The sequence below is a fragment of the Eutrigla gurnardus genome, assembly GCF_963514095.1.
Source record: "Eutrigla gurnardus genome assembly, chromosome: 10".
In the NCBI taxonomy this organism is placed as follows: domain Eukaryota; kingdom Metazoa; phylum Chordata; class Actinopteri; order Perciformes; family Triglidae; genus Eutrigla; species Eutrigla gurnardus.
In genome coordinates, this window is record NC_139924.1 from 5,079,527 (window position 1) to 5,095,789 (window position 16,263).

At 45.5% G+C, this 16,263-nt stretch overlaps 3 protein-coding genes across 3 annotated transcripts; 1 reads left to right on the forward strand and 2 right to left on the reverse strand.

Moving 5' to 3' along the window:
* Window positions 1-247: 247 nt before the first annotated feature.
* On the forward strand, window positions 248-4,990 carry qpctla (glutaminyl-peptide cyclotransferase-like a). The gene is made up of 8 exons (XM_084020393.1): window positions 248-958; window positions 2,090-2,236; window positions 2,316-2,609; window positions 2,954-3,115; window positions 3,400-3,499; window positions 3,584-3,700; window positions 3,775-4,938; window positions 4,972-4,990. Exons 1-7 carry the CDS (start codon window positions 734-736, stop codon window positions 3,918-3,920), a joined length of 1,191 nt encoding a protein of 396 aa, XP_083876519.1. The 5' UTR covers window positions 248-733; the 3' UTR covers window positions 3,921-4,938; window positions 4,972-4,990.
* Window positions 4,991-5,013: 23 nt separating this feature from the next.
* Window positions 5,014-7,988, reverse strand: six9 (SIX homeobox 9). The gene is made up of 3 exons (XM_084020394.1): window positions 6,340-7,988; window positions 5,603-5,763; window positions 5,014-5,223 (listed from the first exon to the last, which is right to left on the reverse strand). The coding sequence occupies exons 1-3, from the start codon at window positions 6,733-6,735 to the stop codon at window positions 5,067-5,069; spliced, it is 714 nt and encodes a 237-aa protein (XP_083876520.1). The 5' UTR covers window positions 6,736-7,988; the 3' UTR covers window positions 5,014-5,066.
* Window positions 7,989-8,115: 127 nt separating this feature from the next.
* six5 (SIX homeobox 5) lies at window positions 8,116-14,063 on the reverse strand. The gene is made up of 3 exons (XM_084020392.1): window positions 13,107-14,063; window positions 10,582-12,011; window positions 8,116-9,878 (listed from the first exon to the last, which is right to left on the reverse strand). The coding sequence occupies exons 1-3, from the start codon at window positions 13,790-13,792 to the stop codon at window positions 9,220-9,222; spliced, it is 2,775 nt and encodes a 924-aa protein (XP_083876518.1). The 5' UTR covers window positions 13,793-14,063; the 3' UTR covers window positions 8,116-9,219.
* Window positions 14,064-16,263: the final 2,200 nt, after the last annotated feature.

Consider the following 16,263-nt stretch of genomic DNA (forward strand, 5'->3'; position numbering starts at 1 on the left):
CAACAGCATTATCCAAAACAACAGTAAATGTAGAGTTAACAGTACATTGTTTGCCTCAAAAATAAGGGGGAGTAGCATTGAAGGGAATTGCTAAATTACACTTGCATTTTTAGCATCTTAATTTTGTATTGCACTGTATTTATTCTGTAATAAATTAAATTGACTGGAGTGACTTCTCACTCCCGGTCAGTAGGTGGCGATAGCGCACCGCGGAACAGTTTGCCAACAACAAAACAACTTACGCCATTTGAGACCACCGCGAACGTGTCCTGTCTAGAGAAAACTTTAGATCTATGCGATTTTAAATGGACTACTGAACCATAAGAGCTATGACAGGTTTGCTAACGTAACATGATCGTTTGTCGTATTTTTCTTCTTCGGTAGTGGATGTAAATGAGTGTAACACAGTAAATAGTTGCTGATCGATAAAAAAAAAAAAACACAGACGGAACAGAACGACGCTGTTTTCTGTGTCATCATTATTTTAATGGAGAATCTCCCTAACCCTTGATGAAAGCAGCTGAACCAATCAGCACCGCAGAGCCGGTAAATGTGAAGGATGAGCCGTGATGTTGAACCCGGGCTGAGACGGAGCCGGTTTCCCCTGGAGGCTGCTTCAGCTCAGAGACGCAGCCTCCACTTCCTGTGTGGATCTCCCTCCTACACGCTCCGACTCTCGCTCTGGACACGTAGCCGTTAGGACTGCCTCCTCGACGCCGCATCTGGCGCCGTCATGTCCCGGTCCGGTCGGAGGTACAAGCCCCTGCAGCAGAGCGACGGCGGCGGCGGCGGCTCTTTCCACGGCTGCGACCGGGTGCGGATGCCCCGGGCCCGGGTGCTGCTGCTCTGCCTCGTCGGGGTTCTGCTGCTGGCGGTGGCGCTGGGGGTCTACCTGTCAAACGACACCGCCGACGGACACGTGAACCGCATGCCAACCGCAGATCTGACTAAAGACCGGGTAAGAGCAGCGACAGATATCCTCTATAAACGTCACCCCGGGGTGCTCGATGCTCCCGGAAATATAATATCCACGGTTAGATAGAGTTGCATGTCTGGATTCCTGTGTTACAACACCAGACGGGACTGTTGACCAGCTGAACCTGTGTTTATATTGGATATAATCAAGGGTCAGAGTTATTGATATAGATGATAAAATAAGCTGAATAATCATTAGGCAGTCAAATAAACTATTCTAAGTCATTTTTAAACAATGCCAAATAGTCTCTGGTTCCAGCCATGGTGATTTGCTGCTGATCTTTCTCATGTGATCACGAACTTGGTGTCCCCTCTGGACATATTTAAGACTGTGTCTGATGAAGAAAAAGTATAACTTCCATCCAGAATCTACGATTGTGTTAAAAAAAAAAAAAAAAAGTTAATTTCATAAGCTTCACTGCTGGATACAAAACATCTCTGACTTCATTCTCAGGTGCACTGGAGGTTTCAAGTTTCCACACCACACAATGCGTGTGTTAAACTCACAATTAAGGTCAGCAGGTAAATGTTAAACAGCCACCTGGTGTTTTGCACATAATGATTCTGGGTCAGACATCCAAGAGAAGCAACAAAGAGCATAAAGGTCTTTTATGGACTGGAGGGGGAAGTGTTGGTCACACTGTTTGTATCACTATTTTCTATCATTTTACAATTAATTTAGGAAAATAATATGCAGATTCATTGATGATAAAAGTATTTGTTGTCGGCATTTAAAGAGATGTTTCATGACACTCATCTGCCCCCTGTTATCCACTTTCATTAAATCATTTTTGTACGGTCCCAAATCATACATTTGCCTCAAAGGGCTTTAGACCCTCAATGTGGATATGAAAAAAGCTTTTAATGGGAACATAATTGGTAAAACTTTAGAAAGAGCAACAGTGTTTTTTCCTCTGAAATGCAAGAGATGCTGAATTTACAGAAAATAGTGCACAGAAATGACAATTAAAAGGACAAGTCCTCCTCTGTACCACAACGACCTGGAAAGAGGATCGTTACCATGCACTCTCGGTGATGTTGTTACACTTTGCAGCCTAACTTTTACATCACTTGCTTTTTAAACTTGAATCTTTGACATTTCCCGTCCATCCAGTTGTCCCACAAACCCAGCAAGTGCTCTCAGGCTCAAATCCGCCGTCTGGCCTCTCAGGTGGATGGTACCCGTCTGTGGGAGACCCACCTGAGGCCCATCCTGATAGAGAGGCTCCCGGGGACACATGGCAGCATGTCTGTACAGCAGGTGTGTACAAGTTCACCGGTTCCTCTTCTTCACTCGTGTTCCTCGCTCCCCTTTAATCCACCTCCCTGCTCTGCTTCAGCACATCACCTCCACTCTGTCTGCGCTGTCTGCTGGCTGGGACATAGACTTGGACTCCTTCCAGTCTTCAACCCCCCGTGGCCAGGTCACCTTCACCAACATCGTTGCCACTCTGGATCCTTCGGCCCCTCGCAGGCTGCTCCTGGCCTGCCACTACGACTCCAAGTCTCTGCCTCCGGACCCCCGGGCCCCAGAGAAGGTGTTTCTGGGGGCCAGTGACTCGGCAGTGCCATGTGCTATGATCCTGGAGCTCGTCACCTCTTTGGATGCCCAGCTTATGTTGTTTAAACAGCAGGTACGTGCTCAGACGCTGGTTTGCTACATGTGTGTTGACGGATTAGTTTCCTTTTTCCTGTGAGCCGTTTTAAGAGAAAAGGAGATGCTGAAAAGAGTAGCTTCTCTCTTCTTCTTCTTACTCATGTCATCCCTCTGGCTGTGTGTCCGCACTATAGGATAGAAAATGCTGACTTCAGCGTTTTGTTTTCTTTGCAGCAGGCGTCTGTAAATAGCAATACGCCTCCAGAGGCTGTGATTTATGTAGTTACTGTGAGAATACACACTGCGCCATCGCTGCAGAAGAAGAAACGGCCCTCAGCCGCTGCTTTCCTGAAAAGTGCATTTTAATGTCGTCCTTCCCAGAAACTCCCAGTGTCTCTTCAGCTGGTGTTTTTTGATGGGGAGGAGTCGTTTGAAGAGTGGACCGCCACAGACTCGCTGTACGGCTCCCGCCACCTGGCTGAGCGGATGACCAACACGCCGCACCCTGCGGGCGCCACACACACCACCATGCTCCAGGCTGTGGTGAGCGAGTCCTCCATGGTCACCCTCGCATCCTGATGCAGACACACTCTAAATTAAATATGAGCAGGCTGAATTTAGGGCCAAAACATTATGAACACAACAATAGCAGCAGGTCTGTCTCCTTCTGTCTCCATAAGACTTTAGGATAGGTCTGAATTTAACTTTTACAGCACAAATCTTACTGGGATCTCTTATGTCAGCCCAACCCAGCGACATGTGTTGTGCTGTTATTAAAGTGAAACTCGATATTCTGCAGCCCTTTTGACTCTGCACTTTGTCTCCAGGACCTCTTTGTGCTGCTTGATCTGATCGGCGGTCCCGACCCGCTGATTGCGAATCACTTTGATAACACGGCGCGCTGGTTCGACCGTCTGATCGCAGCAGGTACGCACCGTTGAATATGAATATTTAAAAGCAACTCTGTGCCGCGTGCCCTAACTCTGCCTCCCCTCCCCCGCTCGCTCTCAGAGAAGAGACTCCATCGACAGGGTCTGTTGACGTCTCACCCCTCAGAGCAGACGTATTTTAGGAAGGATGTGTACCTCGGACCCGTGCAGGACGACCACATCCCCTTCCTCCACAAAGGTGAGTGATGGACACATTTGGAGAAGATACTGCAGGTCATACGTATACATCACTATCCTCCCCTCCTCATACAGGTGTCCCTGTGCTGCACGTCATCGCCACTCCCTTCCCACAGTTCTGGCACACGCTGGAGGACACCGAGGAGAACATGCACCGACCCACCGTGGTGAACCTCACCAAGATCATGGCTGTGTTCCTGGCAGAATATCTGGGCTTCTGAACAGGGAAGGTGCTCACTTTTCCCCCCGTACTGGAGCACTAGTGCTGTGTGTCACACTGGTGTGGTGACGCATAATTGCGTAATGAACGGCATTAATTGGACCCCATTGCACAAAAGAAGAAATTAGCTAAACTGGTCTGTTACCAGTCCACTGGCATACCAGCAAAAACAAACCAAAGACTTGGCCTGTTGGACCGACTAGTTGAGTTGGGGAAGCCCGTCCAGGTGATGAGGATAGGAAGAGTCTGAATTAAAATGCTAATAGTTCTTGGATCGAGGTACCGGAGCAACAGCTGGGAAAGTGGAGTCTGTGGATTCAAAGGCTCCCTATTTTACTTTTTTTTGCTTAATTCCTGTGAAAAAATTAAATCATCGCCTTAACATTTATTCCCCCCGCTGATTGACATGCACTAATGAAAGACAGACTCTGTAACGAGTTGAGGCCTCTGAGTTGCTGTGAACTGTTGGTCATATCTGTGAATACTTCTTGACCTTCACTTGACCTTTGACTATGGATCCTCATGGCCTTTACAGCTTGTTGTTATTAATTCTAGCTATATTATGAAGCTATTCTGCACATTTTTATCTCGGTGTGATGATGCTGTTAGAGTGAAAATTCAACCCGTTTTCTTTTACACTACATAAAAGATGAAAAACAAAATTTGCAATTACATTCTATTCAGTTTCTCTTAAAATTTGCTGCAATTTCCAGAAATAAAAAAAAAACACTAAAAAAATGATGTTACTACAAAATATCCGTACATGCAGGGATGTCTTACAGTTATTGTCCTACTGCATTAACAAGTTATGTAATGCCATTTAAGACAATATTAAACAAATACATTAACATGTCTATGAAATAAATAAATGAGGCAATAAATACATAAATAATTGTAAATATTAATACAGATTTATTTATTTAATGGGACTGTTATTTCATAATGTCACATCTATTTATTTCATAGCCATATTTATGTATTTCTTATTATTGGCTTAAATGGCAATCCATATCTGCTGAGTCATATTTTGGAAACACATTTTACTTGCAAAGTCTTTGTTTAACTGAAAGCATAAAATGTACGTTACACTCAAAGGCAGCAAAACAGTTTTTATTGTTGGACTTAACAAGTCATAGAAAAAAAAGGCTCAGGTGAGGCCTGCAGACGGGTGACGTAGAGGAGGTGGTGGGTGAGAGAGGGGTGGAGGGGGAGGGTGGTGGTGGTAGTGGGGATGTGGGCTTCCTGGAGGCGAGGAGTCGTTGTCAGAGGAAGGGTCGTAGATGTCTCCCGAGGTTCCTCCAGAGCTACACTTGTGAAAAACGAGGAGATGAGCAGCATCAGAAACCTTCATCTGTCTTTACACTGTTAAATCTCGCGTCGTGTTTTAATTTAGCCACAAGAGGGCGCTGCTGTTCTATGTAAAATAAATAATATTCGGTTGTTGGACATGATCATGGCTGTTTGGTTCTGTTGTAAATGCTTTGCAGATGTGCCATGTTGCATTAAAACCGACGAACCGTGTTCTACTTCCACCGTGTATCCATCCGCTTCCTGTGGTTGTGCGGCTGTATGAACTCCTTATTGTTTTATCCTGTTAGATGTTATTGTATTTATTTTTAAATTATATTTTATATATTATTTTATATATATATGTATTAACTAGCTGTTGGTAGTTACACTGACCAGTTCACGTCCGTGGTTCGGTCCCTTTGCCTGCGGTTCTTGAACCAGTTGCTGACCTGCGTGCTGGTCAGGCCGGTGGCCCCCGCGAGCTCCCGCTTCTCCCGGGTACAAGGGTACGGGTTATGTCGGTACCACTCGCGGAGCACACTGCGGGATTTCTCCTGTTGGTACATTACATAAATATCGTCACGCCCGAAGTTAGTTTTAGCCATTCAGCATTTATTATAAACCCTTAAAGAAAAAGAAATGTCACATTTGTAACTTCCCTTCAGTTGAAAAGTAGTCCAACCAGCAGTGAAAACACTTCATTACATGTAAAAGGCCTAAGTCTACTAAATACTAAATATTTTTAGTAATATCAGCATATAAAACTAGTCGATGTGGAGCTAAATTGAACTCGTCTACTATAAATAGGTCTAATTTTTGACTGGTGATATGTAATTAATAATCATATTTTAGGAGATTTCTGAATATGCAGATTAACTCGGCCTAATTATAGATGGCAGATTTAGTGGAATAAAAAGAACATGAGGAAATGTGGTGTAGTAGAAATAAAATGTGATAAATAAATATAATTAATACTGCAAAACTGCACTTACAGTACTTGAGTAAATGTACTTAGTTACTTCATATCTCTGGCCTTTCCAACCTGCCTACTGGTGTTAATCATTATCAATATCCATGTCTCTTATAATGTGGTACACACCAGAGTTGGGAGAGCTAAGATAACACCCCACCTTGAAACAGTAGCTGGTCTCCTCTCCGTCCCAGATAGTGTGCGGTAAAGGAAACTTCCTTCTCACGCGATACTTCCCGACGGCTCCCAGGGGTCGGCCCCTGAGCCTCTCGGCCTCCATGTAGTGGGCCCCGAGCCAGAGCTGCTGCAGGAGCGGGTGGCTCCGTGGGGAGAAGGGGAAGCCCTCCAGCATGGTGTAGAGGTCGGCGAAGTGGCCCTGGTGAAAGGCCACCGCCGCTCTGGCCTTCAGCACACTCTCCAGCTCCCCGGGGCGAGAGGGAGAGGAGGAGGGGGGAGGAAGAGTGAGGAGGAAGCCGGCGAGGCGATCCATGTGACCGCTCTGCAGAAGGACCTCGCACACACAAGCCACCTGCTCTGCTGTGAAGATCATCGCCATGGAAACCTCACAAAGTCCAGAGATGTGAGTTGAATCAAAGCCTGTGTGGAGAGGTCTTCTCTGTGATGGGTTTGCCGTGGAGCAAGCTGAAGCCTCTGTGGAGCATTGTGGCTCGACTGGACGCACAAGTGAACGTGTTTATCACCGCTCGTCGTGCCCCGGCAGAATCAAATCACAGGTAACCCGAGACCATCAGGGTTCTAACAACACCACGCACTCCTCCTCCTCCTCTTGTACAAACACATTCTGGATTTGCTATCATACCTGCATCCACTCACAGAGACAACGACAGGTTTTGCATTGCAGAACGAAAAAGACACATTTGAATAACATTTTCTTACCAAATTAGACGCAACCTCAGACAAATAGTTTACTTGGCCAATAAGAATTCATGCATGACCAAAAGCCCAACCTTTTTCTGTAAATGTAGTTTATTACAATAGTATGTAATATAAAAAATAGAATGCATTTGAATACAAAAAATGAGAAAACAAGAACCTTGAACGACGACAAAATACGTTATCTTTGGTTAAATCTGGAGTCGTGTGTGTGTGTGTGTGTGTCAGGTAGGTGAGAGTAAAAATGTATCCCAGGCTACAAACAAACGGGTACAAATGTGCATAAGCCCACCACACGGCCTTCAATGTCCTCAAACTTTGGTAAGAAATGGCTCATATAAACAAACGCAGGCTACCATATGTTACACCACACTTTTCCCTTTGCCCCTATAACTCCTAACTAAAATTGATTTGTCCAAGCCATTTAAGAATCTACTCGAAAGCCACTGGGAACAAATGGCCTTAACATGTATTAACAGAGGGTGACCTACTGTAAAAATCGATGTGATACCTGTAGTCTAAGATTGTAAAACCTCACAATGTGACCAAATAAAAATGACTATCATTTCAAATCTGTGTTTTTTTCCACAAGGACTCATTTTCTTACTGATTGATACATGGTTTAAATAGAATAAATGTACAAAAAAGACAAACAACAAACATACTGATAGAAAAACAACACAAAGGCCATTATTGTAACGAGACGCGGCACTGAAGTGTATTTTTGTGTACCATAATTGGCCAAAGGTTTGACCACTACCGTGACAGTGGAAAGCTCATACGATGAGCGTTTTTTTTTAGCTAACCAAGTAAGTAAGGATATAAAGGACATTTCAGAATATGAGTCCAACCCACTGTCACACGGCAGCGCAGTAAACATGGTGTGAATGAAAGGTGCAAAATATACAAATACAGGAGATCAAGCTATGACTATGCAACCAAAACTGTCACATTATCTTTGACTGGCGATCAAACGCACAGAAACGTGAGTCAAAAAGTCCATAAAGTGAATCCCAAAATTTGGTCGGGTGTATAGCGAAACAAAAAACATAAAATAAGGCACTTATCTATATCAACAAACGTATTTTGGATAAATTCAACAACAAATATCACGACGTGGGATCACAGCAAATGCTTTAGTGTCATACTTCATTTAAAATTTCCGTATTTTAAAAAGCTTTTTCCTCATCTCCCAAAGTGTACTGGCTTTTTCAACTCAGCCACATAGTGTCTCCTTTGAAGAACTAAACATGCATTGCATAGAGTACAGACCCTTTTATTTCCTTTGTTTATAGTTTCCTAATAGAGGGCAGCATCCTCATTGGAAAACTGCAGAAAGTCCTTTTATACCAGCGTGCTGATAAAATGCAGTTTGGCAGCACGTTTCCTCCTTGACTTCAGTAACTGAGTAGTTGTAGAATACTGCTGTATAGCCCTTGAAGCTATGATGTAATAACGGTTTCACATAAAACGCAACCATCTCAACAAAGTTCTGTTTGTGAAGAGTATAATCTCCACCGTATTCCTGGAGTGTTGGTAGAATAAATCCTGAATCTCTTGAGTTCTGGACAGGCAGGCGAAACAACTATTTCCAGCTTAGATGCCTTTGCCAGATAGTCTGGTGTACAGTTACTGTGGTCGAGCCACAAAGAACCCCTTCTGCTGCCAGCGCAAACCAGAGACAGCTTTCCATAGCACGGCTGTACTTGGTCTGTAGTCCACAAGACAGTGAAGAAGAGCCGAGAGAATAGACAATGCGAAATATAGTATTTTCTTCTTTAAAAAAAAAAAAACATGGACCTGTAACCAAGCAGACAAATCTGTGTCCGTTCTTCTGTCTGCATCTGATAAAAACAGATAAGGCACGTACGGCTTTTAGTAAAAAAACAAAAAAAAACAACCTCTGAGACGCATGAGAGCGTCCCATATAACCCTGCCCATCCATGTGACATCGAGCTGCAGAGGGTTCATCTGAAAAGTGCCAGCGTAGACCATGATGGGATCAGGCCTGACTAAGAGAGCATCCTTGTTGTACATGTCAGAACCTGAACGTATTGTAAAAAATGTGGAATAATAGCAACCAAATGTGTGTTTCAACGTTTTTGTTTTTAGAGACATTGGGTTGCCGACCATCTCGGTAAACAGACTACAAGCCAAGGTCATCGTCCACGGGGACGGACTGGAGCTGAGTAAGGATCTTGGAGTCCCCGTCCATCTCCTCCGGGTTCCCCAGTGCAGAGTGGGCATCCACGTCCTGCTCTGGCGAGGGGCTTCCCAGGAGCAGCGACTCTCCTCCAGGTAGACCTAACAACGCCGGGTCTACAGGGAGCTCCCCCTTGCCGCGGACATCAAACAGAGTTAGACTAGCTGACGTGGAGAGGGGCACGGGGCTCCAGGCTGGTTGGGACAGCTGGGTGTGGGGTGTCACCCCACTGTACATGGGACTCAGGGTAAGCATACTTTCTGGGGTGAGAGTGTTGGCCGTTGTCGGGGTGACCGAATGGTCCAGCACATGAAGGGAGGGGGCGGCAGGTGTCCCAGTCTCTGGAGCGCAGTACGGTGGAGACGAGTTGATGAAGTTCAGGGGAGATGATGCGAGGCCGATGGGGGTCAGGCCTGAGGTGGTTGAGACCAGAGGAGGGGTGCAGGCGGTGAGAAGGGGACTCAATCCATTAGCAGAGATGGGTGAAGCCTCGGGGACCGGTTTCAGGGGCAAACTGGCCAGTTGAATGCCTGCTGGGATGGTCAGAATCAGCTTGCCTTGCTGGACACTCAGGTAGGGGCCTCCACCGAGGAGGAGGTTACCTACGGCGGTGAAAAATGATAAGGTGTCAGCATCAAGACCGAGGAACAACATCCGAACAAGAAGCACAGCAGAATGAGATGTTGCACCGTCATACATGAGTCAACTAATTCATTTTCAGACCAGAACTTAGTATGAAAATCTGCTATAAGGGGGAAAAATAATGTCTTTGTATTCTGATTACTTCAATTTAAAAAAATGAATGCTGTGTGTATTACATTTATTTTTTTTCCCTTTACTTTCTTAATTTACAGTTGTTACAGCTAATATAAAACAACAACTATTTAGGCATTGTGTTCATAAAATAGCCTTCTGTACTAATACTAAAACATGATTGACAAACATTATGTTAATATTCGAGCTAAAACATGTGTCATTGACAGATTAATTGGCCACTATGTGGCCTTTTTTAAAGAAATAATATAAATATTCTGTAGAGCTCATCAGTTGTGAGGGTTTTCTGCATTTCTTTGGCTAATCTGAAAGTAAACTCAATATATGAGTTGGTATTGGAGTGATGCTAGAATAAAAGAAGTAACCAACAACGTGGGCATACAAACTTTGAAGAGCATTTTTGTTCTTTTCTAACATTTTCCAAACCAAACAAATAACTGATTAATTGAGAACAGTTGATTCATTTTCGGTTTGTGGATAAATAGTTTCAGTTCTGCCTCCCACATTTATACACCAATGAATTCAGCGTACCTGGAGGACCAGAGGGCAGCTGAATGATCCCAGAGTTGAGTAGCTGCACACTAGGGGCCACACTGGTTGGGGGACCCACACTCTGAATGGGCCTCAGCTGGTTTATCCTGAGAGGACCCTGTGCAGGAGCTGAAGTCAGGATCTGTAAGGGCACCCCAGCAGACGGCATGGAGAGAGAAGGACTGGCGGGTACCACTTGGGGGAAAGAGATGGTGGAAGACGTTTGCATGGGGGAGACGGGGACCAGCTGAGGCATGGAGAGGGGGACTAACTGTGCCGGTGTGGTGCCTTTGGCCTGGGGGACTGGGACTACTTGTGTCGGCGAAGAGATTGAAATAAGCTGCGGGACCTGGATTTTGCCTGGTGGGGAGTTTATGCTTTGGTCCCCCAGCTGCTGCACCGTTCGCTGCGGGGGCTGATTGTTCAGCGATGACAAAGAGACGACGGTCGTGACACCTTCGGCGTCCTGCTGCATCAGTCTGTTGCTTGTCTGGGTTTGGAACTGAGGAGCTGGCGAGGTGAGGGGGGATACTGGGACCAGCTGAGGGCACTGGGACACCTGGGCTCCAGAGGAGTGCTGGACCAGCTGGGATACTGGTATACCTTGGATGGAGGGCACAACCTGGGGCAGAGAGAAGACCTGAGGGCTGGAGTTGCTGGAGGAAAAGATGGAGCTGGAAGGGTTTAAGTGGGAGCCGGCGGTGGCGAAGACGACGTACTCCCCTTGCTGAGTGGAGAGAGGCACGCCAGAACTGGAGATCGCCATGGCTGCAGACGCCATGGAGGCCGGCAGGAGGAGAGACTCCTGGCGTTGGGCGTTTTGTGTTAAGACTAGTGAGGACAGCCTGGTTGGCGAGGACACAGTTGGTGAGGAAGGGGATAAAGAGGAGGATGAAGATACTGTCTGGCCCTCTGAGTCAGGGGCGCTGATGAAATCCATTGCATTGTCGCGGTCTGTTTTGGTTTGCAGCGGGAGAGAGATGATGGATGGATGGTGTGAGACCGGTGCGGTGTTCATGCTAAGAACAGCTGGAAGGCTGCCCGGCTTGGCCTCCATCACTGAAACCTCCTGCGGTGCCATAGAAGCGGCTGGCTGCTGCTTGGTTATTACCTGAGCCCCGTTCAGTATCAAAGGAGAGTTGGTTGCAACGGGACTCAGCGTGACTGCCTGGCAATCGCCCAAGCTTAGCCCATTAATGATGACGCCAGCACCAGAACTGGAGATCAGGGAGTTTCCATTGAGCAGTAAGGACTGAGAGGCTGTGAGGAAGCCGCCGGACCCGTTGAGGATGAGCTGGCCTCCGGGGCTACAGGGGACGGCAGAGAGGGAGATGATGGACGGAGTGGAGCCGGCGGCCTCCTCCGGTTTGTCGGGGGCGTCGTCCATGGGGCTCGCCTCGTCGTCCGTGCTGTGGTTTCCATCAGACTCGCTGGAACGGAGAACAAATAAATGAGTCAAATAACAGGGAAAGGTGTGTGCTTCATTAGTGCTAAACACACGGGAACACTTGGCATGTAGTTTGTGATCCATTAGACTGAGAAAGCCAGACTCCAGTCACACAGCTGCTCTGTAATACAATTAAATCAATAAATATCTACTTCACAATGACATTTTCATGATAAGATTCATTTTAGAGGCAAACAATTTAAGGATAAGCTTAACTTAACTTTGAAATGCAAAATAGTCTGCTCACCTAACTCAACATAAATCAAAATATGTATCCATGCACTTATTTATGGGTGATTTATTAATGCTATTCTACTATTATTAACCCTTCTCGCCCTTTGACCTCGGCTGGTCTACATACAGAACTCTCTCTGTTTAGACCAAGCTGGATCAGATTCCTGGAGACTCTTTTAGGGCCTGCACTCGTTCATGTGTGTTACAACTAACAGCAGTCCTGGTCAACCATACTGATTGTCTGCCAGACCACCACAAACCATCTGATAAGATAAGTCTCCCTTATCTCCTCACACTTTGCGTCCTGTAAACTCTGAGATTTCAGCCCTTGTGAAAGCCACCGAAGAGGATCTGGTTTAAAGCTCCTCTACTCTCTAGCCTCGGCCACCCTGCAGGCCCCGGGCAGCGGTGCAGGGTTTCAGGAAACCTGAGCCATGGTGGGCGCCTGGATCTCACATTTCATAACAAAGCAACATGCTCCTCTCAGACCTGTGTGGCTGTAGTGCTGTCAGAAGTCAGCTGTCCATCTCCCCACTTGTTGCAATGTGTTTTAGTTGTTAGTGGTGTTGCTCTGCAGCGTGATGTGTACATAAGCTTCATTGTGCTGCCCCGTGTTGCCCTGCTGCTCTTTGTTTACCGTGCAGGTTTGGTCAGGTTGTGTCTGTTCACGTCATAAAAACGCAACACAAACGAACGAGCAGCCCTCAAATAGGCAGCAGGGCGTTCGGGGCTGCTGCCCCCCTGGGTGGGACTGTTGGATTGAATCGTTGAATTTCAGCCAACTCGCGCCACAAAGACGTGACGTGTGTGTGGTTTAATGTGTTTCCAGTGTTGTGGGTCTTGCCTTTTGCTGTGGGTCCCGGACGGGGTCCTGTCCCTCTGCCTGCGGTTCTTGAACCAGTTGCTGACCTGTGTGAGGGACAGTCCGGTGACTTTGGCCAGGTTCTTCTTCTCGTCCGGGGTCGGGTACCTGTTGCTCTTGTAGCACTCCTTCAGGGCGTTCCTGGACTTCTCCTTGAAGCAGTACACCGTCTCCTCTCCGTCCCAGATGGTTTTGGGTAGGGGGAACTTCTTCCGGAGCCGGTATTTGTCCACTGCGCCCAGGCTGCGGCCCCGGGACCTCTCCGCCTCCTTGTAGCGGGCTTTCAGGTACAGGTCCTGCAGGAACCCGTGGTTAGACTGGTGGAAGTCGTAGCTCTCCAGGATGCCGTACAGCTCCTTGAACTCGTCCCGGTGGAAAGCCACCAGTGCCTGGGCCTTCAGCAGGGTCTCGTTGCCACGTAGCAGCTCGGACGAAGGAGGTATGGTGGATAGAAATCTCCACAGGCGATCCACATTGCCCGCCTGCAGAAGGGCCTCGCACAGACATGCTACTTGGTCAGTGGAAAAACTCAGAGCCGACTTTTGGAAACTTTGGAGTAACTGTTCCGAAATGTGCACCGGATCTTTCTCTTCTTTGGACTCCGAGGCCGTGGGCTCCTCTGGGCTGCTCTCAGATTGTTCTGTAGACTCCAAAGACAAGGAAGCCATTTTTACTTTAACTTTTTTTCCTCCACTAGTTCCTCCCCTCTCTCCCTCCCTCCCTCTCGCTCTCTGCAGCTCTCTCTCCCATCCTCCGCCAACCGACCAAACCGTGAACGAGCGTGCACGCTCCCAGCGGCCACGCCCCTTTCCCACCTTCACGTAGGGCCTTTGTTTCAACGTCACGTGGGCTAACGTTCAGCAGAGAACCAATTACGTTCCTTCCTTACTGTACTTTAATCGAGTATTTATTTTTATGGCAATATTTGACTATTCCTTACATTTTCCCCATTGTTTTACATACAGACTCGTTACTTTTAGATGTAATGCATTTGAGGGGAATTGCCATATCATATTATTATTATTATTATTATTATTATTATTATTATTATTATTATTATTAATGCAAAAACATTAGAGGTGTCAAAAGTAATTTAAGCTAAAACAAAACATTATTAATCCCAAAGGAAATCCTTCCTTAAAAAACATCTTTAAATGTGAGAATCTGCTGCTCGTCTTTGTCATTATATGTCAAAACATCTTTCAGTTCATAACTGAATATCTTTGGTTGACAAGACTTTTGGTAAGTAATTAGCATTTCCTGTCATTTCATAGAGAGAGAAATGATTATTAGAATACCAAAGAAAACAATTGTCCGATTAATTGATAATGGAAAATGCAGCCCTAATTAAAAGTAGCAGTTAGGTGTCATGGCCTGTGTCAGATTAGTATATTATTATATTATTGATTACTGATGCATTACTGTGTAGACAGAATTTTAATGCATGCAAAACCTGCTTCTGGCTTTACCTGTCTTTGGCAATGTAATGTGATTTTGACACATTTTAACTACTTGTACTGCGTTTCTGCTTGTGCACTGTTATTTTCATCATCTATTACTCTGTTGATTATTTTCATGATTAACTGATCTATATAATGCTGTAAATTAACCTAGTGAAAAACGCCCATCACAAGTTCCTAGAACCAGAACCAGTGTTGATTTTTTTTATTTACAAATATATTCCTGTAAAATACATGTCACAGTTCTATTCTACCAATAGGGTATCAAAGAGAGTTGGTGAGTTTGAGAGAGTAAATTCCAAGTTGTCCAAATTTAATAGTGTTAACATTACACCCCTGGAAAAATGTGAGAATTTCCCGAGATTTACATCACACATTTGTTACGTGTAATGAATAAGACGTTTGTAAGACAACAGTGCGAACACTTGTTCTAACCGGATCCCAGGTTTTGTGTGCCTGAGCTGGTTTCCTAATGCAAATACTGTGGGTACAAACTAATAGGTGTATGCTAACACAGCAGGTATAATTTGCATTTGTTGAGTGGTCATCATGTATTCTATTGAAAGAGATGTGCATTGTGCTTATTACAAGCAGAGAGCATTGGAGAACAACTATTTAGACAGGTTATTGAGTTCTAGTGGCAACGTCTGCATTTACTATGTGAAACCAACATTAGGATACCTTCTAGTGATATAATAATACTGTAAGTTCACAAAATAAACAACTTACCAGATGTTTGCTCTCTGCTATAATGATACAAACTAAGAGCTTTGTAAGCTCAGGCCTCAACGTGAACCTCAGACTGAGAAACCGTGTCAGGCACAGATGTCTGCTTAATGATGTAGCTGCCACAAATGTAAGAGCATGACCTGCAGATGAGGTGTGACTTCATCTCCATCAACAACCATCGGAATGTAAATCTTCGCTGTGGGACTGTGGGCATGTCTCAGCCCCCCTCTGCTCCTCCCAGACTAGTGTTTGGCTGGAGCTCTCGGCTTTCTTTGATCTCCTCTTTTCTGCCCATACATGCTCTGGTCTGTTATCTGTGCTCAATGAATACTTTTGTCCACAGAAATATGTCCATGATTAAAAAAAAGACATTTATAAATTGAGGATTTATAAATGATAGCTCATACTGATCATTCCTCTAAAAAAAACTGCAGCAATATGAATTTCTGTTGATAAAAGAAAATACATGTATTCTGTACATTAATGTCACAAAACCAGCTATTGTAGCCCAGATGTACTCAACAGGAACCAGGACTGGAATCGACCTCAACACGACTCGACTTTGCTTGTCATTACCTGAGATCCAGCTGCTTATCAGGTCAAACGTAGTAATATACAGTAGGCATATATTATTCACAAGTGGAAAATACTTGTGTTGAGTCTTTTGTTCACCATGGGGTTTCGCCTGAAGTGTACCACCACTCGAGTACACTTCTATCTGATTGGTTTTCAATCGTATCTTTGCCCTTCGTATCGTAAAACCATTGGTTGGCTTCATTTGTTCCCCGGTGTGATTGGTGCTTCCCTGTCTGGAGGCGGGGCAGAACGTTCCAGAGCTGGGCGTGACAGAAATTGATGACACCGCCTTGCGCCATCTACTTATATTTATCTATGATTGAAAGTGTCCGACTGGAGCGCAGCTTTTAGGCTCCGCCTGCTCTCGTCTGCTT